This window comes from Molossus molossus, unplaced genomic scaffold (assembly GCF_014108415.1).
Source record: "Molossus molossus isolate mMolMol1 unplaced genomic scaffold, mMolMol1.p scaffold_m16_p_4, whole genome shotgun sequence".
Lineage (NCBI taxonomy): Eukaryota > Metazoa > Chordata > Mammalia > Chiroptera > Molossidae > Molossus > Molossus molossus.
In genome coordinates, this window is record NW_023425377.1 from 56,489,303 (window position 1) to 56,508,816 (window position 19,514).

General features: G+C 48.7%; 1 protein-coding gene across 5 annotated transcripts in view; it reads left to right on the top strand.

Annotated features, from left to right (window-relative positions):
• CERS4 (ceramide synthase 4) overlaps positions 1-19,514 on the top strand; it is a 43,012-nt gene that overhangs the window by 18,247 nt on the left and 5,251 nt on the right. For 4 of the 5 annotated variants that reach the window (XM_036281786.1, XM_036281790.1, XM_036281788.1 and 1 more), the window contains 2 exons: positions 15,576-15,749; positions 18,900-19,017. In XM_036281786.1, coding sequence (XP_036137679.1) covers positions 15,577-15,749; positions 18,900-19,017 — 291 coding nt within the window. In that variant the 5' untranslated portion in view covers position 15,576. Of the gene's footprint in view, positions 1-4,731; positions 4,904-15,575; positions 15,750-18,899; positions 19,018-19,514 lie in introns of those variants that run through there. The other variant, XM_036281787.1, reaches the window with a different exon arrangement.

Consider the following 19,514-nt stretch of genomic DNA (forward strand, 5'->3'; position numbering starts at 1 on the left):
GATATGTATTCATTGCCATTTTGTTTGTTCATACATTTTATCTTTTTCTTCAAAAAGACCCTTCATCATTTCATATAATAACGGTTTCGTAGTGATGAACTCCTTTAACTTTTTCTTGTCTGGGAAACTCTTTATATGGCTATTGATTCTAAATGACAGCTTTGCAGGATAGAGTAATCTTGGTTGTAGGTTCTTGCTTTTCATCACTCTGAATATTTCTTGCCACTCCCTTCTGGCCTGCAAAGTTTCTTTTGAGAAATCAGCTAACAGCCTAATGGGAACTCCCTTGTAGGTAACTAGCTGCCTTTCTCTTGCTGCTTTTAAGATTCTCTCTTTGTCTTGAACCTTTTGCATTTTGATGATGCTGTGTCTTGGTGTGGGCCTCTTGGGGTTCATCTTGTTTGGGACTCTCTGTGCTTCCTGGACTTGTATGTCTGTTCCTTCACCAAGTTAGGGAAGTTTTCTGCCATTATTGTTTCAAACAGGTTTTCGATTTCTTGTTCTCGCTCTTCTCCTTCTGGCACCCCCAAGATGCGAATGTTGGCACGCTTGAAGTTGTCCCAGAGGCTCCTTACACTATCCTCGTTTTCTTGGATTCTTTTTTCTTTTTGCTGTTCTGATTGGGCATTTTTTGCTTTCTTATATTCCAAATCGATGGTTTGCTCCTTGGATTTACGTACTCTATTATTGAAGCTGTGTAAATTATTCTTTATTTCAGTTAATGCCTCCTTCAATTCTAACTGTGTATCCATGATTTCTAACTGGTCCTTTTTTATGCTCTTGAGGCCCTCCCTAAGTTCACTGAGGTTCTCACTAAGTTCATTGAGCATCTTTATAAGCAGTATTTTGAACTCAGTATCTGTTAGGTTGCTTATCTCCATTTCGCTTAGTTCTTTTATTGGGGTTTTGTTCTGTTCTTTCATTTGGGACCTGTTTCTTTGTATCCTCATTTTGGCTGCCTCCCTGTGTTTGTTTCAGTGTATTACTTAATGAGAAGTATGGGGCTCGCTGAGACCAGATGCTGCTCGTTTGAAAGAAGTTAGGAAAAACCTGAAGCAGGATCCAAGACAGGTCAATCCTATCGTTAAGCAACTGGCAACAGCTTGGGTGGGCCTGAAAGTTGGGTGGGACAGGGCCTCAGGGAGTCACCAGGGCGGGGCTACCAGTGTGAGCCAGGTTGCTAGAGTCCCAGATATGGCAACTGTCTGCCGCTCCAGGGAGGGGCTCACCAAAGGAACAAAGGCCTCTTATAGCACTGTTGTCCCAGAGAAAGCCCCCTCTCCAGCCCTCGCTCCAGTGCCAAACAGCTCAGTTCTTCCCTGTATGTCTCTGGCGCCCCTTGAGCTGCCTTCCCTCCGAGCTTAGAGGGAGAGAGACCGATAAGTCCATGCACGGGCCCTTTAGGGAGCTGCCTGGGGCTCCAGCCGCTTCAGCCTCCCTGAGCCTCAGTTCCCGCTGGTTTTTCCAGCCAGAAGTTATGGGGACTTCTCTTCCTGGCCCTGGAACCCTGAGCGGGGCACCTGTTGTGGGACGGGGACCCCTCAGTCCTCAGGAAGGACTTTCCCAGCCGCAGGAGCCTCCTGATTTTTATCCGCCCTCTTGGGTGTGGGACCAGCCCGATGCTCCGCCGCCGCAGCCCCTTGCGCCTCCGCCCCTCCTACCAGTCTGGATGTGGCTGCTGCTTTAATTCCGTAGTTGTAGGACTTCCATTTAGCTTGATTTCAGGCGGTTTTGAATGATGGTTGTTCTGTAGTTTAGTTGTAACTTTGATGTGGTTGTGGGAGGATGCGATACCGCGTTTACCTACACCGCCATCTTGACCGGAAGTCGACCCATGCAGTTTAAACCCATGTTGTTCAAGGGTCAACTTTATTCAATGTCTTGATTGAAGTGATTTTGTGGTTGTGCATGTGTCAAAATGCATTGAGTTACATGCTTTAAAAGTGCCATATCTTACATGTGATATCTCAATAAAGTTATGTTGTTATTGTTTTAATTGTAATAGTCTTAACAGAGCTGCCCTTATACCCTCACCTGTATGCCTGACTCAGCCCTGTGTAGGTATCAATCAGATCCTGCCTGCCTTTGGTCTGGGAACTACTTATTTCCTCCTCAAACTCCCAGAGACCTGATCCTCCCTCCTCCCTCCTCCCTCCTCCCTCTTCCCTCAGACTTTGAAACCTGCCTGACCAACCCCCAACACACACCCACACTAGGTGACACTGGGGACCCCAGAGGTCTCTCTCCCTGGCACTCACTGTTGAGGGAGACTCAGAGCCAGCTAGCTCTCTAAGCTCCATGGGGTCTGGGCAATACCCCCAAAAAAGAAAAAAAAGGCTTTTAAGAAAAGCTTGATGCCCTGGCCAGTTTGGTTCAACAGTAGAATGTCAGCCCATGAGCCAGAGTCATGAATTTGATTCCAGTCAAGGGCATGTACCTCAGTTGTGGTTCAATCCTCGGCCATGCCTCGACTGAGGCAACCAATCAATGTGTCTCACATTGATGTTTCTCTCTCCCTCTTCCTCTCCCCTTCCCTCCCTCCCTTCCACTTGATCTGAAAATCAATGGAAAAATATCCTTGGTTGAGGATTATAAAAAAGAAAAGAAAGGCTTGAGGAAGGGGGTTCTGCAAGGGTGGGAAAGGCAGAGAAAGTCTCAAGTAAGGAATTTGATCTGTTCCAGGTCTTGAAAGGCTAATTAATAGAAACTGACCCAGTGAAGGAGGGTGGAGGCATTTCTGGCAAAAGGCTCATAAAGGCCTGGAAGCTGGACCACCAAAGGAAGCTCTTGAGCATCCTAGGACCTGGGTGTGGGATTGTACAGGGGCTTGAATGGAGTTGTAGGAGACAGGAAGCGTGCCAGTAGAGCAGGCCTGGCAGCCAGCCCCAGGCACAGCAGATGGGTAGCTGTAAAGCAACCACTATTGGTTGTTTAATTTGGGGTGGGGGGCAATCAGGGTAGTGGGAGGGAAGCGTGGCTATATTGAGGAGGGATGACCAGTGGGCTGAGGATACCAAGGTGCCTGGCTTAGCTCACCCAGGCACCTGAATCTGCAGAGGGAGGTGGGGAGCTTGCTCCTTGGGGAAACCTTGATAGGCAGAAGCAGGCCTGGGGAGGCCTCCACAGGCTGCTGTGAGTCCTGATCCCCCTGGCAGTAAAGAGCAGCTTCTCCCCTCCCTGGGGAGCTTCCAGCCCTGGCTCTCTCCCTTGCTGGCTGAGTAACCTGTTTCTTGTAGCTTCTGGCTTTGAGCCTCAGGCTCCCCAGGTTCTGGGGAGACAGTACACCTACTTTATGGCGATTAAGTTGACCTTGCCTGTTAAAGAAGGTGTCTTATTATTTTTCTAGGAAGTTTGACTACCTGACCTAAAGTCTTCATATATGCCCACTTGTCAATGTGTCTGTTTTATTCACTCATTCATCCACATAGCATTTAGTTGGCACTAATGCTGTGCCAGGCCCTGTCAGAGGACACAGGAGTGATTAAACATCCATGCCTTCATGAGGCTTATGCCTTGTAGTGAGGCAGACAAGTGAATAAGAAAACAGATCAACTGAGATGACAGGGCTAAAGGAACAAAACAGGGTAAAAAGATGGACTAATATGGTAGCTTCTTTGGTAGTGATCTGAAGAGGCTTCTCTGAGGATGTGATGAGTGAGCTGAGATGTGAATGATGAAATACAACTAGACATGGAATTGTACCTGCAAAGGCCCTGGGACAGGAATGAGCTTGGTGAGTTGGAAGCTCACCAAGTAATTGTCGCATTGAATTGAGCTGTTGGGGAGAGGGAAGTGTTTCAACTATGCCAGAATGTAGAGGGCAGGAGTGTGTCTAAATAGGAGGGGCAGGCCTGGCCAGTGTGGCTCAGTTGGTTTGGTGTAGTCCCGTGCACCAAAAGGTTGCTCGTTTGATACCTGGTCAGGGCACGTGCCCAGGTTTAAGGCTCAATCCCTGGTAGGGGATGTGCAGGAAGCAGCTGATTAATGTTCTACTCTCACATTGATGCTTCACTTTCTCTCTCCTTCCTTCCTCTCTCTCCAAAATTCAATAAAAACATTTTAAAAATAAAATAAGTAAATAAGAGGGGCTAGGGCAAGGTATAACCCTGGACTTGGGTCCTTCTTTGGGTCTTTGCAGGGAGCAATGTGGTAGTGTCTCCTAGACTGGCTGTATCTCTAGTTATTAGCACTCCGTGGGCACCCTGCTCAGAGAGGTCCAGAGTGAAGGAGCCAGGGCCAACTAGAGGGGATAGCCAGAGCCTAGTGCAGGAGTAACTGTGGTTATCAACAAACAGACTCCACTTAACACATCATGTGTTCTTTTCCAGGGCCTCCAGCTGCAGGAGTCAGGTGACTTCAGGCAGCAGGCCAGGCTGCAGGAGCTGGTGATTGTGTGTGTGTGTCCTTGTGTCCCTGGGCTGGACCTGGACATCAAGAGTCTGAATTTATTTTCTATTTCAATTAGACAACCCAGGCTAGTTCTGTGTTTCCAACTAGATTGAAAATAAAACAAAACAAACCTTTGTGCACACAGTCCTGCTCTACTGGGACATTTGAGGGTTCAGGGGAATAATGAGGACCAGGTGAGCCCTGTCAGACCCTGAGGCTTTCCTGCCCTCTCCTCATGTCAGCACAAACCCTAATCTCTCTCCCCCAGTCTGGGGATATTTTTAGCCACTAAGAAGGATTATCAGAGTCTAGCTCCAGGTGGCAGAGGCAGGGCTAGGAATAAGACTGAAGAGGCTTCAAGACGCACCCTGACTAGGAGACCCAGGGGCGGTCCAGATGATAGTGATGGAGATGAAGGCTCAGGCTGGTCAGGCTGGTCTAGCCACCCGCATGCTCATTCTCCCTCTGTGGACCTGGCTGAGCTCAGACTGAGTTCATTAGCTATAGCTTTAAGGTAAGGCACTTTTGCAAAGGCCAGAGGCTGTTCTGGAAGAATTATCCAGAACTTGCCATAGGCCAGCACCCTTCCTTTTCAGAATGCTCTCCAGACCACCCCTCTCCTCTCTACTGCTGACAATAAGTAAATAAACTTTACCTCATGCCCACTCCTCCCCTGCCATCACCCAGCTACCCCATGTGAAAGGGCCTGTTGTTACTCTATTTTATAGATAAGGGCCTGGAGGCACAGAGCAGCAAGTTCCGCAGCCCGAGGTCACTTGACTGGTAAATGGGTGAGACAGGAATCCAGTGTGTTGTAATATCAGCATGCAGTGTGTATGTGGTAAAGCAGGAGGCAGAGTGTCACACGGAATGAATAGAGGAGCTGGTGTCCAAAAAAGAAAAAATGAAGACTAAGGAGTTACCACCCAGAACCCCATTTCCTCCTGTCCCTTGGGAAGAGGGTATTTGGTAGGAGAGTCAGGGCGTGAAAGAGAAGTTTGGGCCTTGCTGGCTATGGATGCTTATTTACCGCTGCCCCTGAGCCCTTCCTGTGTGTCAGACACATGTCCTACCAAAGGTGAGTAAAGAAATTGAGGCCCCAGGACTGGGAGCATTGGAGCTAGAACTCAGCCAGTTTTCTGGTCTCCGGAACCTGTTCTCTTCCCAAACTAGTGGCTCTTCCTTATCAAGATGGTGGAAGGAACAGGAGGGAAGGACAGACATTGAGGTTAGAGGTAGGACTTCCAGGACCAAGACCTCTGCAGACAGAGTAATGTATGTCAGTCTGAAGCCTCCTTGGAGGGCTCTCTGGTTTAGAAAGTGCTTTTCCAAAATAACTTGGGAACCAGAAAGGGCTGGGCCTGCTTAACCTGAGACTGGGATTTGAGGCTGGTTATATATCCTGTCTTCACCCCTCACCACCTCTACAAAGACTGCCTGGCTAGTTCCCAACACCATAGTGAGCCAGGCAAGGCTGGGGGAGGTGCTTTAAATGGATCCAAGATTGGGGCATTTGGGAGGTGCCTCCAGGAGGCAGTGACAACTAAACAGACAACCTGTGAGGGCAGAGACTGTGCCGTCTTTCCCCACCATTTTGTATCCTCAGCACCCAGCATGGGACAATAAATATTATATGGGCATTCCAGGCAGAGGACAGCATTTGTAAAGGCTGGGTGCATGAAATTGTACAGAGTGTCAGGCAATGAATGTGGCCTTGGAAGCGGATTTATCAGTGGAGGCCTGAGATTGTGAGATGCCATTTTTCTTGTGTGTTCTTCGTTGTCCCTAAAGCTTATCGAGACTTGCAAGCACCATGGCTTCGGTGGACCCCTGACTGAGCACCCTTGGGTGGGGGAAGAACATGGGGCTTGGACCTGGACTCCAAGCCCTTTTCCATCTGCACTTGGTAGGGGGTGATATTTATTGGATGGTTGGGACAGCCCCTGAGGAGGAGGCTGGAAATGCCCTGCAGTGGATGTGTGAGGCCAGGAAGTCCAGGATGGGTATGTACCCTCTTGTCCCAGTGGGTGCACAGCCTTTCCTGTTAGTGAAGGCGGTTTCTTTGCTAGAGAGATCAACCACCCAGGCAAAAGTCTTCATATGTATCTTTCTATCTATCTAGTCTGTCTGGGCTATCTGAGCCTTGTGGGTCTAAACTAGCCACTGCCATACATCCTTGATTGTTTGCCTTCCCGCACCAGAGTGTCCAATGGCAGTGGCCACAGCTAATTACTTGCTGATGCCTGAATGCTGGATTCTTCAGTGTGGTCGGGGGATGCTTCTTAATTCACTCCCCCCCAACACACACACACACACACACACACACACACACACACACAATTTCATTCATCCCTAGAGATTTTTTTAATCCTCACCCAAGGATATTTTTCCATTGATTTTCGGATAGGGAGGGAGGGAGGGAGGGAGAAACATCAATGTGAGAGGGACACATTGATTGGTCGCCTCCTGCACAGCCCCAACCAGGCAGGGCATTGAATCCCAACCAAGGTATTGACCAGAATCAAAACCGCAACTCTGGTCCACAGGCCAACACTTTAACCACTGAGCCAAACCAGCCAAGGCCATCCCCATAGATTTAAATATCAGCCACACACTGATGAGTCCTTCCCCTACACCTACCCCTACCCCAGACCTGAGGAACTCCTGCCTCCTCAATGTGTCCATAGGGCCATCTGACGCCCCCCCCCCCCCTCCACTTGTCATGTTCAAACACTGAGCTCAACTCTTGCCCCAAAATTCTCTTACCCATCCTGGTTCACTCAGTTCCTCAGACTCGAAGAATTTTTCTTTCTCTTTTTTCTGTATTTGACTTGTGATATTGTGATGATAATAGTAAGTACAAATTTGGTCTTTTTTTTTCTTTCTTTCAGACAGAGAGGAAGGGAGAGAGAGATAGAAACATCAATATGAGAGAGAACATCAATTGGCTGCCTCCTGCACACCTCCCACTGCAGATTGAGCCCACAACTGGGGTGTGTGCCTTGACCAGGAATCGAACCAGGACCTCTCAGTCCATGGGACAACGCTCAATCCACTGAGCAACACCAGTGGGGCTACACATTTGGTCTTTGTCACTGGTTCTGGCACAGAGCTCCTAACACTGGAAATTGAGACAGATAAAGTTATCTTGTTAATTTTATCTTTTTTTTTTTATCCTCACCTGAGGACATTTTTCCATTTTTTGTTCAGGTAGAGTGGGAGGGGGAGAGAGGAACAGAGAGAGAGAGAGAAACATCGATGTGAAAGGAACACACCAAGTGGCCGCCACCCGCACAACCAACCAGGGCCGGGGACAAACTGCAACCAAGGTACGTGCCCTTAGCGGGAACCGAACCCGGGTCTCTCAGGACCGCAGGCCGACGCTCTAACCGCTGAGCCAAACCGGCCAGGGCTATCTTGTTAATTTTAGAAAGCCCTTTGGCCCTGGCCAGTTTGGCTCAGCAGTTAGAGCATTAGGCTGCGGACTGGAGAGTCCCAGGTTCGGTTCCCACTAAGGGCACGTACCTTGGTTGCAGTTTGTCCCCGGCCCTGGTTGGGGTCCAGTGGGTGGCGACCACTCGATGTTTCTCTCTCACAACGATGTTTCTCTTTCTCTCTTCCTCTCTCTCACCCTCCTGCTCTATCTGAAGATAAATGCAAAAATGTCCTCAGGTGAGGATACAAAATAAAAATTGAAAGCCCTTTGGTCACCTAAGGATGGGGGCTCATTGTCAGTGGACCCAACCATGTGTCACAGGGTTGGAACTGTCAGCCTCACCCCAGGACCTCCCGGGAGGAGAGAGGGGTTGGGGTTGAATCCATCACCAATGGCCAATGAGTTAATCATGCCTATGTAGTGAAGACTTCATAAAAATTCCATAGGGCAGGGTTTCAAAGAGTTTCTGGGTTGTGAACACATGAGGTTTGGGGAGAGTGGTGCCTGGAGAGGGCATAGGAGCTCTGTGCCCTTTGCCCATAACAGGCCCCATGCATGTCTTCCATCTGGCTGTTTTTTATAACAATCCTTTATAACAAACCAGTGATCTAGTAAGTAAACTGTTTCTCTTGAGTTCTGTGAGCAGCTCTAGCAAATACATGGAACCCGAGAAGCGGGTGGTGGGAACCTGATTTGTAGCCCATTGTCAGTCAGAAGCCCAGGTGAAGGTGGGGGAGGGCAGTTTTTTTTTTTTTTTTTTTATCCTCACCTGAGGACATTTTTCCATTTTTTGTTCAGGTAGAGTGGGAGGGAGGGAGGGAGAGAGAGACCAACGTGAAAGGGACACATCAAGTGGTTGCCACCCGCATCACCCAACCAGGGCCGGGGACAAACTGCAACCGAGGTACGTGCCCTTATCGCGAACCGAACCTGGGTCTCTCTGGACTTCAGGCTGACGCTCTAACCGCTGAGCCAAACTGGCCAGGGCAGGAGGGCAGTATTGTAGGACAGAGTCCTTAACTCGTAGGATCTTGCATCGTCTCCAGATAGTGTCAGAATTGAGCTGAATTATAGGACACCCAGTTGGTGTTAGAGAATTGCTTGCTGGTGTGGGGAGAAAACCCACATGTCAGACCTAAAATCAGAATTGTAGGCTTTTGAAATACAAATGTTCTCATTTGCACAGAGAAAAGGGCCCACATCATGCATGTACAACTGAGTGAATTTTTTCAACCAGAATAGCACCCAGATAAGGAGACTGAACCTTCCAGCCCTCTGCAACGCCTCATGGCCCCTCCGGTCACTACCTTTCCATAAGAGCAACCACTCTCCTGATAGACGGCAATGTGGCAACAGAACAATGCCTGACCTCAAGAAAAGATGGTGGCATAGGTAAATGCAGTTTCGCGTCCTCCCACAACCACATCAAAATTACAACAAAACTACAACACAACCATCATTCAGAACCGCCTGAAATCCACCTGAATGGAAATCCTACAACTACGAAATTAAAGAAGCCGCCACTTAGAGACTGGTAGGAGGGGCGGAGGCACAGATGGACTGGTCCCACACCCACGTGTGTTGGATAAAAAGTAGGAGGGTCACTTCGGCTGGGAAGGCCCTCCCTGAAGAGTGAGAGGGTCCCCATCCCACACCAGGCACCCAGTTCAGGGCCCAGTGCCAGGAAGAAAAGTCCCCATAACTTCTGGCTATAAAACCAGCGGAAACTGAGACTAAGGGAGGGTGCAGCTGTGGAAGTCCCAGCAGTTCCTCTTAAAGGGCCTGTGCACAGACATACTCAGACCCACTCCCTCTGAGCTCTGAGGGGAGGCAGCTTGAGGGGCACCAGAGAACAAGGAAGAACTAAGCTGTTTGGCCTCTGGACAAGGGCAGGAGGGGCAGCTTTCTCCTAGACAGATGTGCTGGTGGAGGCCGTTTTTCCTTTTGTGAGCCCTTCCCCCATAGGTCAGGCAGACTGCCACCATATCTGAGACTCCGGCAACCTGGCTCACACTGTTGGCCCTGCCCTGGTGATTCCCAGAGGCCCCGCCCCACCCAACTTTTGGGCGCTCCCCCCCCCCCCAGCTGTTTCCAAAGGCTTTACCATAGGATTGGCCTGTCTTGGATCCTGCTTCAGGGTTTCCTAAAATCTCTCAAACAAGCAGCATCTGGTACCTGAGCCCACCAGTGCACCTAGCAGCACTGGACCATTGGACACCCTGTGTCAACACAGACCAGTGCACAGTAGTGGAGCTGTCAAGGTGCTGGTTTGTGGTTTCGGGAGCCTAGCACCATCCCCCACAGTAGCAGCCCGATCTGAGTTGAGATACACTCCCAGCGACAGAGGCTGGGGAGCAGACATCCATCCCCAGGTGACAGAAGCACAGACCAGCAGCAGAGAACTGTTCCCCCCCAAGAAAAAACTATAGCTGAGCAGGAGCTGAGCCCCACTGTGCAGCAGCACTCCCCAGCCACCAGTGGTGGGACCAGGGGCTCCGTGGAGCCCTGTGTGACTCAGCAGCCCATAAGAGCAGTGTGGAGCCGTGGTTCCAGACAGACCTGTGCGACCCAGTGGCTCACAAGAGTGGTGCAGAGACGGGCCAGTCTTGATGGGGCTTGAGAGGGGCCAGTCTCAGCGAGCCCCATACCTCTTGTTAAGCGGCCCCAGGCCTGGCACTAGAAGCAGCCAGCCTTGGTTCACAACTTGGCTTTTCCTGTACAACTCCAAGCCCAGCACAAGAAGCAACCATCTGCAGTTCACTTTGTAGCTTATGCCAGGTGGCCCTGGATAGAGTACAGGCAGTGGCTGACCTTGCCCCAGAGCCAGCACACCTGGTGGACAAGCTTCAGACCACCCAACCACCTCCACAAGTGACACACTCAATGAGTGGACCCAGTGGGTACCAGAGGGGCTCTGTGTGGTGAGCCCCTACACAGCTGATCCTCCAAGGTAGTGGCTAGTGGGCACAGCCAGTTCTTGCAGCTGACCAACCTGAGTAAATCCCTCCCATTGACATGCCAATAGCAATCAAAACTCAATTACAAGAGAAGAGTGTACAGTCCACACTAGGGGTGCACTGCGAGGGCCCAGTTGGGGTGATCAGGGAGGCTGTGCCACTGGGTTCTACAGGACACCTACAACAGTAGGCCATCCTATGAAGCCTACGAGGCATAGCAACTCTGCCTATTACGTAGAAACAATCACAGGGAAGCAGCCAAAATAAGGAGACAAAGAAACATGTCCCGAATGAAAAAAAAAGAACAAAACTCCAGGAAAAGAACTAAACAAAATGGAAATAAGCAATCTAACAGATGCAGAGTTCAGAACACAGGTTATAAGGTTGCTCAGGGAACTTGGTGAGACACCAAGGGACTTAGTAAGACCTTCAAGGAACTTAGGGAGACGAACTTAGTGAGAACATAAACACATAAAAGGCCAGTCAGAAATTAAGGATGCACTAACTGAAATAAAGAATAATTTACAGGGAATCAATAGTAAAGTAGGTAAAGCCAAGAAGCAAACCATTGATTTGAAGTATAAGGAAGCAGAAAACACCCAACTAGAACAGCAAAAAGAAAAAAGAATCCAAAAAAATGAGGATAGTGTAAGGAGCCTCTGGGACAACTTCAACCGTGCCAACATCCCAGAAGGAAAAGAGAGAGCAAGAAATTGAAAAACTATTTGAAATAATACTGACAGAAAACTTTCCTGACTTGGTGAAGGAAACAGACATACAAGTCCAGGAAGCACAGAGAGTCCCAAACAAGTTGAACCCAAAGAGGTCCACACCAAGATACATCATCATCAAAATGCCAAAGGTTTAATACAAAGAATTTTTTTTCCTCACCCAAGGATATTTTTTCCATTTTTTGTTCAGATAGAGTGGGAGGGAGAGAGAGAGTGACAGAAACATCGATGTGAAAGGGACACATCGAGTGGCTGCCACCCGCACAACCAACCCGGGCCGGGGACAAACTGCAACCGAGGTACATGCCCTTAGCGGGAACCGAACCCGGGTCTCTCCGGACCGCAGGCTGACGCTCCAACCGCTGAGCCAAACCGGCCAGGGCCAGAGAGAAAAGCAGTTCGTTACCTACAAAGGAGCTCCAGTAAGACAGCTGATTTCTCAAAAGAAACTTTGCAGACCAGAAAGGAGTGGCGAGAGATATTCAAGATGATGAAAAGCAATGACCTACAACCACGATTACTCTATCCTGCAAAGCTATCATTTAGAATCAATGGACATATCAAGAGTTTCCCAGATAAGATAAAGCTAAAGGAATTCATCACCATCAAACAAGTATTATATGAAATGTTGAAGGGTCTTCTTAAAAGTGAAGAAGAACAAAAATATGAACAATAAAATGGCAAAAAATATATATCTATCAACAATTGAATCCACAAACAATGAGCAAGCAAAACAGAAACAAACTCATAGATACAGAGAACTTTTTGTTGCTTTCTAGATGGGTGGGGGCTGGGTGAAAAAGATGAAGGAATTAAGAAGTACAAAATTGCCCTGGCCAGTTTGGCTCAGTGATTAGAGCGTCTGCCTGCGGTCCGGAGAGACCCGGGTTCGGTTCCCGCTAAGGGCACGTACTTCGGTTGCAGTTTGTCCCCGGCCCTGGTTGGTCATGTGGGTGGCAGCCACTAGATGTGTCCCTTCATGTCACTGTTTCTCTCTCTCCCTTCTTCTCTCTCCCTCCCACTCTATCTGTACAAAAAAATGGAAAAATATCCTCGGGTGAGGATAAAAAAAAAAAAAAAGAAGTACAAAATTGGTTGTTAGACTGATGAACCTCAAAGGGAAAGGGGGAGAGAGTATGGGATGAGACAAACCAAAGAACTTCTATGCATATATGCATAACCAATGGACATCGACAATAGAGTGGGGAAGGCAGGAGGGGGTGGGAATGGGGAGGAGGGGTCAATGGGGAAAAAAGGGAGAAACATCTGTAATACATTCAACAATAAAGATGAGTAAAAAAAAAAAAGTCCACATGCTAATCCCAGGACCTGGGAAAATGTCACGTCACATGGCAAAGGGAAATTGAGCTTGCAGAAGGAATTAAGGTTGATAACAGGTTAACCTTGAGATGGGAGATGACCCTGGACTACCATATGGGGCTTAAAGTAATATTGGGGGTCCTTATAAGAGCAGAGCAGGAGGATAAGAGAGAGATTTGAAGATTGTATTACCTTCCTGGCTTGGAAGGTAGAGGAAGGGGCTGCGAGCCAAGGCATGTAGGCATGTCTAGGAGGTGGCCAGTCGATGTTCTCTCTCATAGATGTTTCTATCTCTCTTTCCCTCTCCCTCTCTCTAAAATCAATAAAGAAAAAAATTAAAAAAAAAAAAAAAAGACATGCAGACTTTTATACACACAAGACTAGAATGTGAACGTTCATAATAACAGCTTTGTTCACAATTACCCAAACTGAAAGCATCCCGAATTTCCGTAAACAAGCAGATGATAACCAATTGTGTTACATGCCTCTGGTACCGACAGTGCCATATTAAAAAGGAAAGCCACTACGTTAAATGTAACAATTTGAATGAGTCTCAAAAACATGGCATGGAGTAAAAGCAGCCAGACACAAAGATGGAGTCTGTGGTTTCATTTATGTGAAATTCTAAAACAGATAAAAGAGACTCGTCCTCAGGGGCCCTCTCATCCATCTGGCAGACACCTTCACCCTAATGCAAATGGGGAAAACAATTGGAACAGTGGTGACCTTTGAATGGCAGAGATGGAGATTGACTGGGGAAGGGCACAAGAGAACTTTGTGGAAAAATAAGAATGTTTGTGGTAAGAGGCTGGGTTGCACAGGTACATGCATTTGCCAAAACTGAGCGACTATATACTTAAGATTGATGCATTTTGCTCTAGTAACATTCACCTTGAAAAAACAAAACAAAACAACAACAAAAAAAAAAACCCATAAGCAAATATTGAACCCTAGTTATGATTTGCATGCTAAATTATTTAGGGATAATGTGGCTTGTGTCTGCTGCTGCTTTTGAAATGCATCCAGAAAACTTGGACTGATAGGTGGAAAAAGGGATGGTTGGGCAGGTGTGTGATGAAGCAAATGGAGCAAAGTATGAATGGTAGAATTGAGCAGTAGATATATAGGTGTTAACTGTAAGTCCTTTTTTTTTTTTTTTTTTTTTTTTTTAGATTTCCTATTGATTTTTAGGGAGAGGGAGAGAGAGAAACATCAATGTGAGAGAGCCAAGCATCAATCAGCTGTTTCCTGCATGACCCCTGCCAGGGATGGAGCTGTAACCTGGGCATGTGTACTGACTGGGAATTGAACCAACAGACATTCAGTGCACTGGATGAAGCCTAACCAACTGAGCCACACCAACCAGGGCTCTCTGTAAATTCTTTTTAACTTTTCTGTTAGGAAATCATCTAAATTCTTGCTCACAGCTCACAGGTCCTACATGACCTGACCAATTCCCTTCCTGCTCTTACCTTCCCCCTTTCTTCCTCACTCAAACTGCTCCAGCCACACAAGGCTCCTTACCAATCCACCAGTACTCTGTGTGGGAAACTAAATCAGGGCCTTTGCACATGCTATTTATTTCTCTGGGAAGCCCCTCTATACCACCACTACCCTCAGTGTAAACCCAGGCCCTCCTTTTCTCTAGATCTCAGCTCAAATGGTTTCTCCTTAGACCTTCTGCCTTGGTCACCTTATTTAAAATCAATGCCACCCTGTTTATTTTCTATCAGACCCCATCACACTCTTATTTTGTTTATTAATTAATCTGTTTATTTGCATATTGGCTTCCTCCCCTGCTGAACTGGAGACAGGAATGTGTCTGCTCTGTTCCCAGCTGTGTCCTCAATATCCAGCCTGGGATGGCATGTACAAGTCAATCAAAGAATATCTTGTGGATGGGTGGATAGGTAGACCGATGTGTAGATGGACAGAGGGATAGATAGATGAATGGATGGATGGACAGACGGACAGATAGATGGATGGACAAAATGAGTAAACAAACATTCCAAGTGGGAATCAGTGTGAGGGTCAGGGCATTTGTCTTAAGATCTTGAGAAAGGGAGAACTGTGGGCTACTCAAGATGGTTGGGCTCTACAGATAGGGGCTGGTCCCCTGAGAGTTCTTGGTGGAAAACTTGCTCACCTTAGTTACTGCTCCATTATCCAGGAAGTTTGGTGTTTCCATTGGTTCTCTTGCTCAGCTGCTGTCCATGGTTTGGGATAGCAAGCGAGACAGCTGACATTCATACCTCATGGGTAGTCCACATTGGGAAGGGTAGCTAGGGAGAGAATGACAGATTTTCTTAAAATCTTGGTCTTTGGACTGCATCCAAGGCACCTTCCTGCAGTGGCAGGAAACCTTCCTGGACATTTGAGAACTCAAGGTCATGACCCTACTCAGGCACTCCCTTGACTTCTGGCCATCATTTTCTTCTCTATAAAGTGCAGAATAATTGCAGTCATAAGCTGTGTTGTTAAGGGTCAGTAAGCGCCAGGCTAAGCACTTTGTGTACCTAACCAGGCTGAGCAGAGAGGTCCCTGTGTTACAGATAAATTTGAGGTTCAGAGAGATCAAGTTATTTGCCTAAAGATACACAGCCCAAATTTATCCTTAACACCTGCTGTAATAAACTCCAGGTTGCCAGATGCTGGGGGAATGAGGGCTGGGTGATGATGGGCTCTCCAGCTTCACCCATCCTGCACGCTGAGCTCGCCTTTAACAGGACTGTCTGTCCACAGGATGTGGTCCAGTCTGAACGAGTGGCTGTGGCAGGACAGGTTCTGGCTACCACCCAATAACTCATGGACTGAACTGGAGGACCGGGAAGGCCTGGTTTTTGCACACCCCCAGGACATGCTGGTGGCCCTGCCCCTGGCACTAGCCCTGGTAGCTATACGTTTCACCTTCGAGAGGTAGGTATCTGTCGTGGCTGGTTTGTGTGGTGCTGGCCCTGTGCTGCCACCTTGTGCATGGTTTTGTCCTAATCTCTTTGGCCTTGAATCAAATTATGCCCTCCTCCATCCTGCTCCTAGCTGCCACCACTCACATTTCTTCTGGTCTTTGATGGCTGTTTTATCGGAACACTGGCTGCAGTTGTAGTCCAGGTATGCCAGCATCTTCAGAAAACATGTGGGAACCTGGAGGGCATTTTGCTGACTGAAGACAGGTCTGCAGAGGCCAGTCAGTCAGTAAGCAGAAAAACTCCTGTCCACTCCCTCCTCCCCTTCCTCTATAGGCAAGCCAGTCCCTCACCCTTATCACTTATCTCTCATTCCCTATTGTTCCTATCACCTTTCCTCCTGAGACAGACAGTTAAACAGCAGTTTGCAGCCATCTAGTAAATCCTATCTTCCCTAAACCGGGAACAATGGAGAGTAAATGGTTTGTACTTCTCCCCAACCAGAGGGTAGATAGCTTAAATCACCCTACTCAGGGAGACAAACAGTAAAATCCAATTAGTGCCATTTGCCAACCACACCTAAAAACAGATGAAGTTAAGAGAATAAGCCTCATTTTGGTATATCAGCATAAAGCTATTAAATATTCTGTTGATCCTCCCCTAAATGCCCAGCCTTTAAGACCCGTCAAAATGAAAGCCCATCGCCATGCCCAAGGCTCCCCCACAGGCATCTCTTAAATGCTATGGGACCCCATGAGGCTTACAACCAGGCCAGCAATGGGCAGCAACAGTTCACCCCAGACAAACCCCCTAAACTTGTCCCCAAGGCCCCTCTTTCTCTAACATCTTACTGAGCCAATGCAGCCCCATCACAGCTCATTTCCCCACCTAGTCCCTCTCCTGTTGCTTCTTCTGTCCTAGGCCCTTGTTTCTCTGTCCCCAGCTTTGCTAAACATCTCCAAAAATTCACCTGGACTCATGTTGTGAAGCTTTTCCTTATTGAAGTCAAGAACCCACACACTACCAGCTGGCCCAAGGCAGACCCACTCAGGGCCAGGTCCTCTTTCCAGTAATACTCCCAGTGCCCTTTTTAGCCAAAGGAAGGAGTATAGGCACTTGCTATACTCCTGCAGCCTGGCACCAGCCCCTGAGTATATGCCAGCAGCCCTCCCAGCAACCTACTGGTTGCCAAACCCTGTGGATTCTCAATCATTTCTCAGGTGACCCAGACATTGCTCAGAACTGGGTTTCTTCCTCTTTATCTGGGTGTCCTCCTGGGCATGGGCATCTCTCCTAGGTTCTCTCCCCTGTCCCAGGTAGTCCCACCTTTTTCCATGTGACCAATGCTATGATCACAGCTCCTAGACCTGTCTTATCAGGCCCCTATCCTGCCAGCCTCCCCACTGACCCCCACCCCCAAGGCTCCTTTAATGCTGAGGACCCCTCTCCCTCTCCTTTCTTTACATGCATTTCTTCCTGTACTCCTCACATCCATTCCTGGTTTGCCATCTTCTTTGTGGCCATCTGGCCTTTGCACACACTCCCTGCAGCTCCTTTAAGGCTAGGTTCCCTGGAAGCCTGCTCTGCCCCTCCCCCCACAGAGCCACTTCAGCCACTTTGGGTCTCCACCTCTGTCTTGCCTTGACCACAGGGATATGGAAGTGTTCTGCATCTTGCTTTGTCTCTTCCACTCATTAGGAGCTCTCCAGTAATGCGCTCTTTAGACACGAGACCCAGGGAACATCCACTGACATATTTATTTAACAGGCACCCTTTGAGTACTTCTTTGTGCCAACCACTGCTCTAAGAAGTTGATGTGTCATAACCCACTTTGCCCTCAGTGCAACTCTGAGAAGCAATACTGTTATTATCATCCCCACCTTACAGAAGAAGAAACGGAGGCACAGAGAAGTCAGGAGACCTACTTGAGGTCACATAGTGGGTAGGCTTACAGAGACTGAGGCTTTCACCTGAGGGATTCTGGGAGGTCCAATTAGCCAGGCCTTGATGGGTGGGTCTTCTTTCCCACAGAGGTGGGGAGCTTTGGAGGGGATGTGCCCAGGTTCACTTCTGAGGTGAAAGATGTTACCACATCCCAAAGACATCAATTGCTGCCAAAGGGCAGAGAGGGTGGCAGGAGTTTTTCAGGGTGGAAGGCAGGGGTTTTCCTCCTTATTAAGGGAAAGTGAATCCTGGGTTTGAATTCCAGGTCCACCACTCACTGTGTTACCTTGGGCACATTTCTGATCTCTCTAAGCCTTTGCCCATCGGCACAGTGGGGATGATGATAATAGGGTTAAGTGCATAATGCCTGACAGATTGTAAGCACTCAACAAATGTCGGTGCGTGCCATTCTCCCATCACGATGGGGTCTGGGATGAATTTCTTGCAAGGCTGCACTGAGCCTCATTTTCCCCAAATGAAGCCTCATTATTGGAATGATAGAAAGGAAATTTGGTCCTGACCCCCTGGCCTTGGGAGCCCCTTTGTGGGTGACTGAGAGGAGTCCAGATCTTTCAGGTGTCCACTCTGGAGTGGGGGAGAGTGGAATAGGGGAGACCTGAGAGGGAAGGAGCAGACCTGCTTCTGCTGGTAGAGTGCTCTAGCCTGATGGAGCCAAAACAGGACACAGGCCACCATCAGACAGGGACTCTGACCTGTAGTTTGGGATTAGATTAAATGAAGGTGATTAGGTACCCCAAAAATTGACCTTCACACCCCAATTCTTAACCCCAGTCCAGCTACCTTTCCTATGTTAAGTTTAATGCAGCAGCTAGACATCCTACAGGGTCCCAGGGTATGACCTGGTCCTTCTGTTTTTTTTTTTTTTTTTTTTTTTATCCTCACCCGAGGACATTTTTCCATTTTTTGTACAGAGTGGGAGGGAGAGAGGAAGAGAGAGAGAGAGAAACATCGATGTGAAAGGGACACATCGAGTGGCTGCCACCCACACGACCAACCAGGGCCGGGGACAAACTGCAACCAAGGTACATGCCCTTAGTGGGAACCGAACCCGGGTCTCTCCGGACCGCAGGCGGGCGCTCTAACCGCTGAACCAAACCGGTCAGGGCTGACCTGGTCCTTCTGAACCACAGTTTCCCTGCCAGTGGCATGTTCGTCCCTTCTCACCTGGACTGACAAGCCCTGTATCCCCTGCATCCAGATTTGTCGGCCTGCCCCTGAGCCGGTGGCTGGGTGTGCAGGATCAGGCCAGGAAGCTGGTGAAACCCAACGCCACACTGGAGAAACACTTCCTCATGGAAGGATGGAGACCCAACAAGGTGAGGGCCCCTGCTACCTTCTTCCAACCCTATCTGCCTGCATGGCTGCTGTGTGGATGGGGCTTGGCGATGGTATGTGACCCACTTGTTGGGGACAGAGAAAGCCCAGGGCAGCCTATGCTTCCCCACACAGTGCCTCACCTGCCCCCACTCCACTCAGTCCCTTATCATGGAGCCCAGCTGACCAGTGGGCAGCTCCTGAGACTGGAGAGGGTGAGGGGAATGTGTTTCTGTCCTGGGGAAAAGTGGAAGGGCTGACTATTCTGGGAGTTCTGCAACCATGGGACCCTCCCTCAATTCCTGTCCATTGTGTAGCTGCCTGGTGGGCAGGGTCTGAGCTGGGTCCTGAGGGGGAAGAGGGAAGGGAAAGGTCTTCCTACTCTGGGGGCGAGGGCAGCTCCTGCAGAATAGAGAGCCTTGTGACCCCTGTCCCTTTTCAGTATCCCTCTGCAGGTAGGAGTCAGGACAAGGTCTCAACTGCCTGCCTAGAGTAGGGT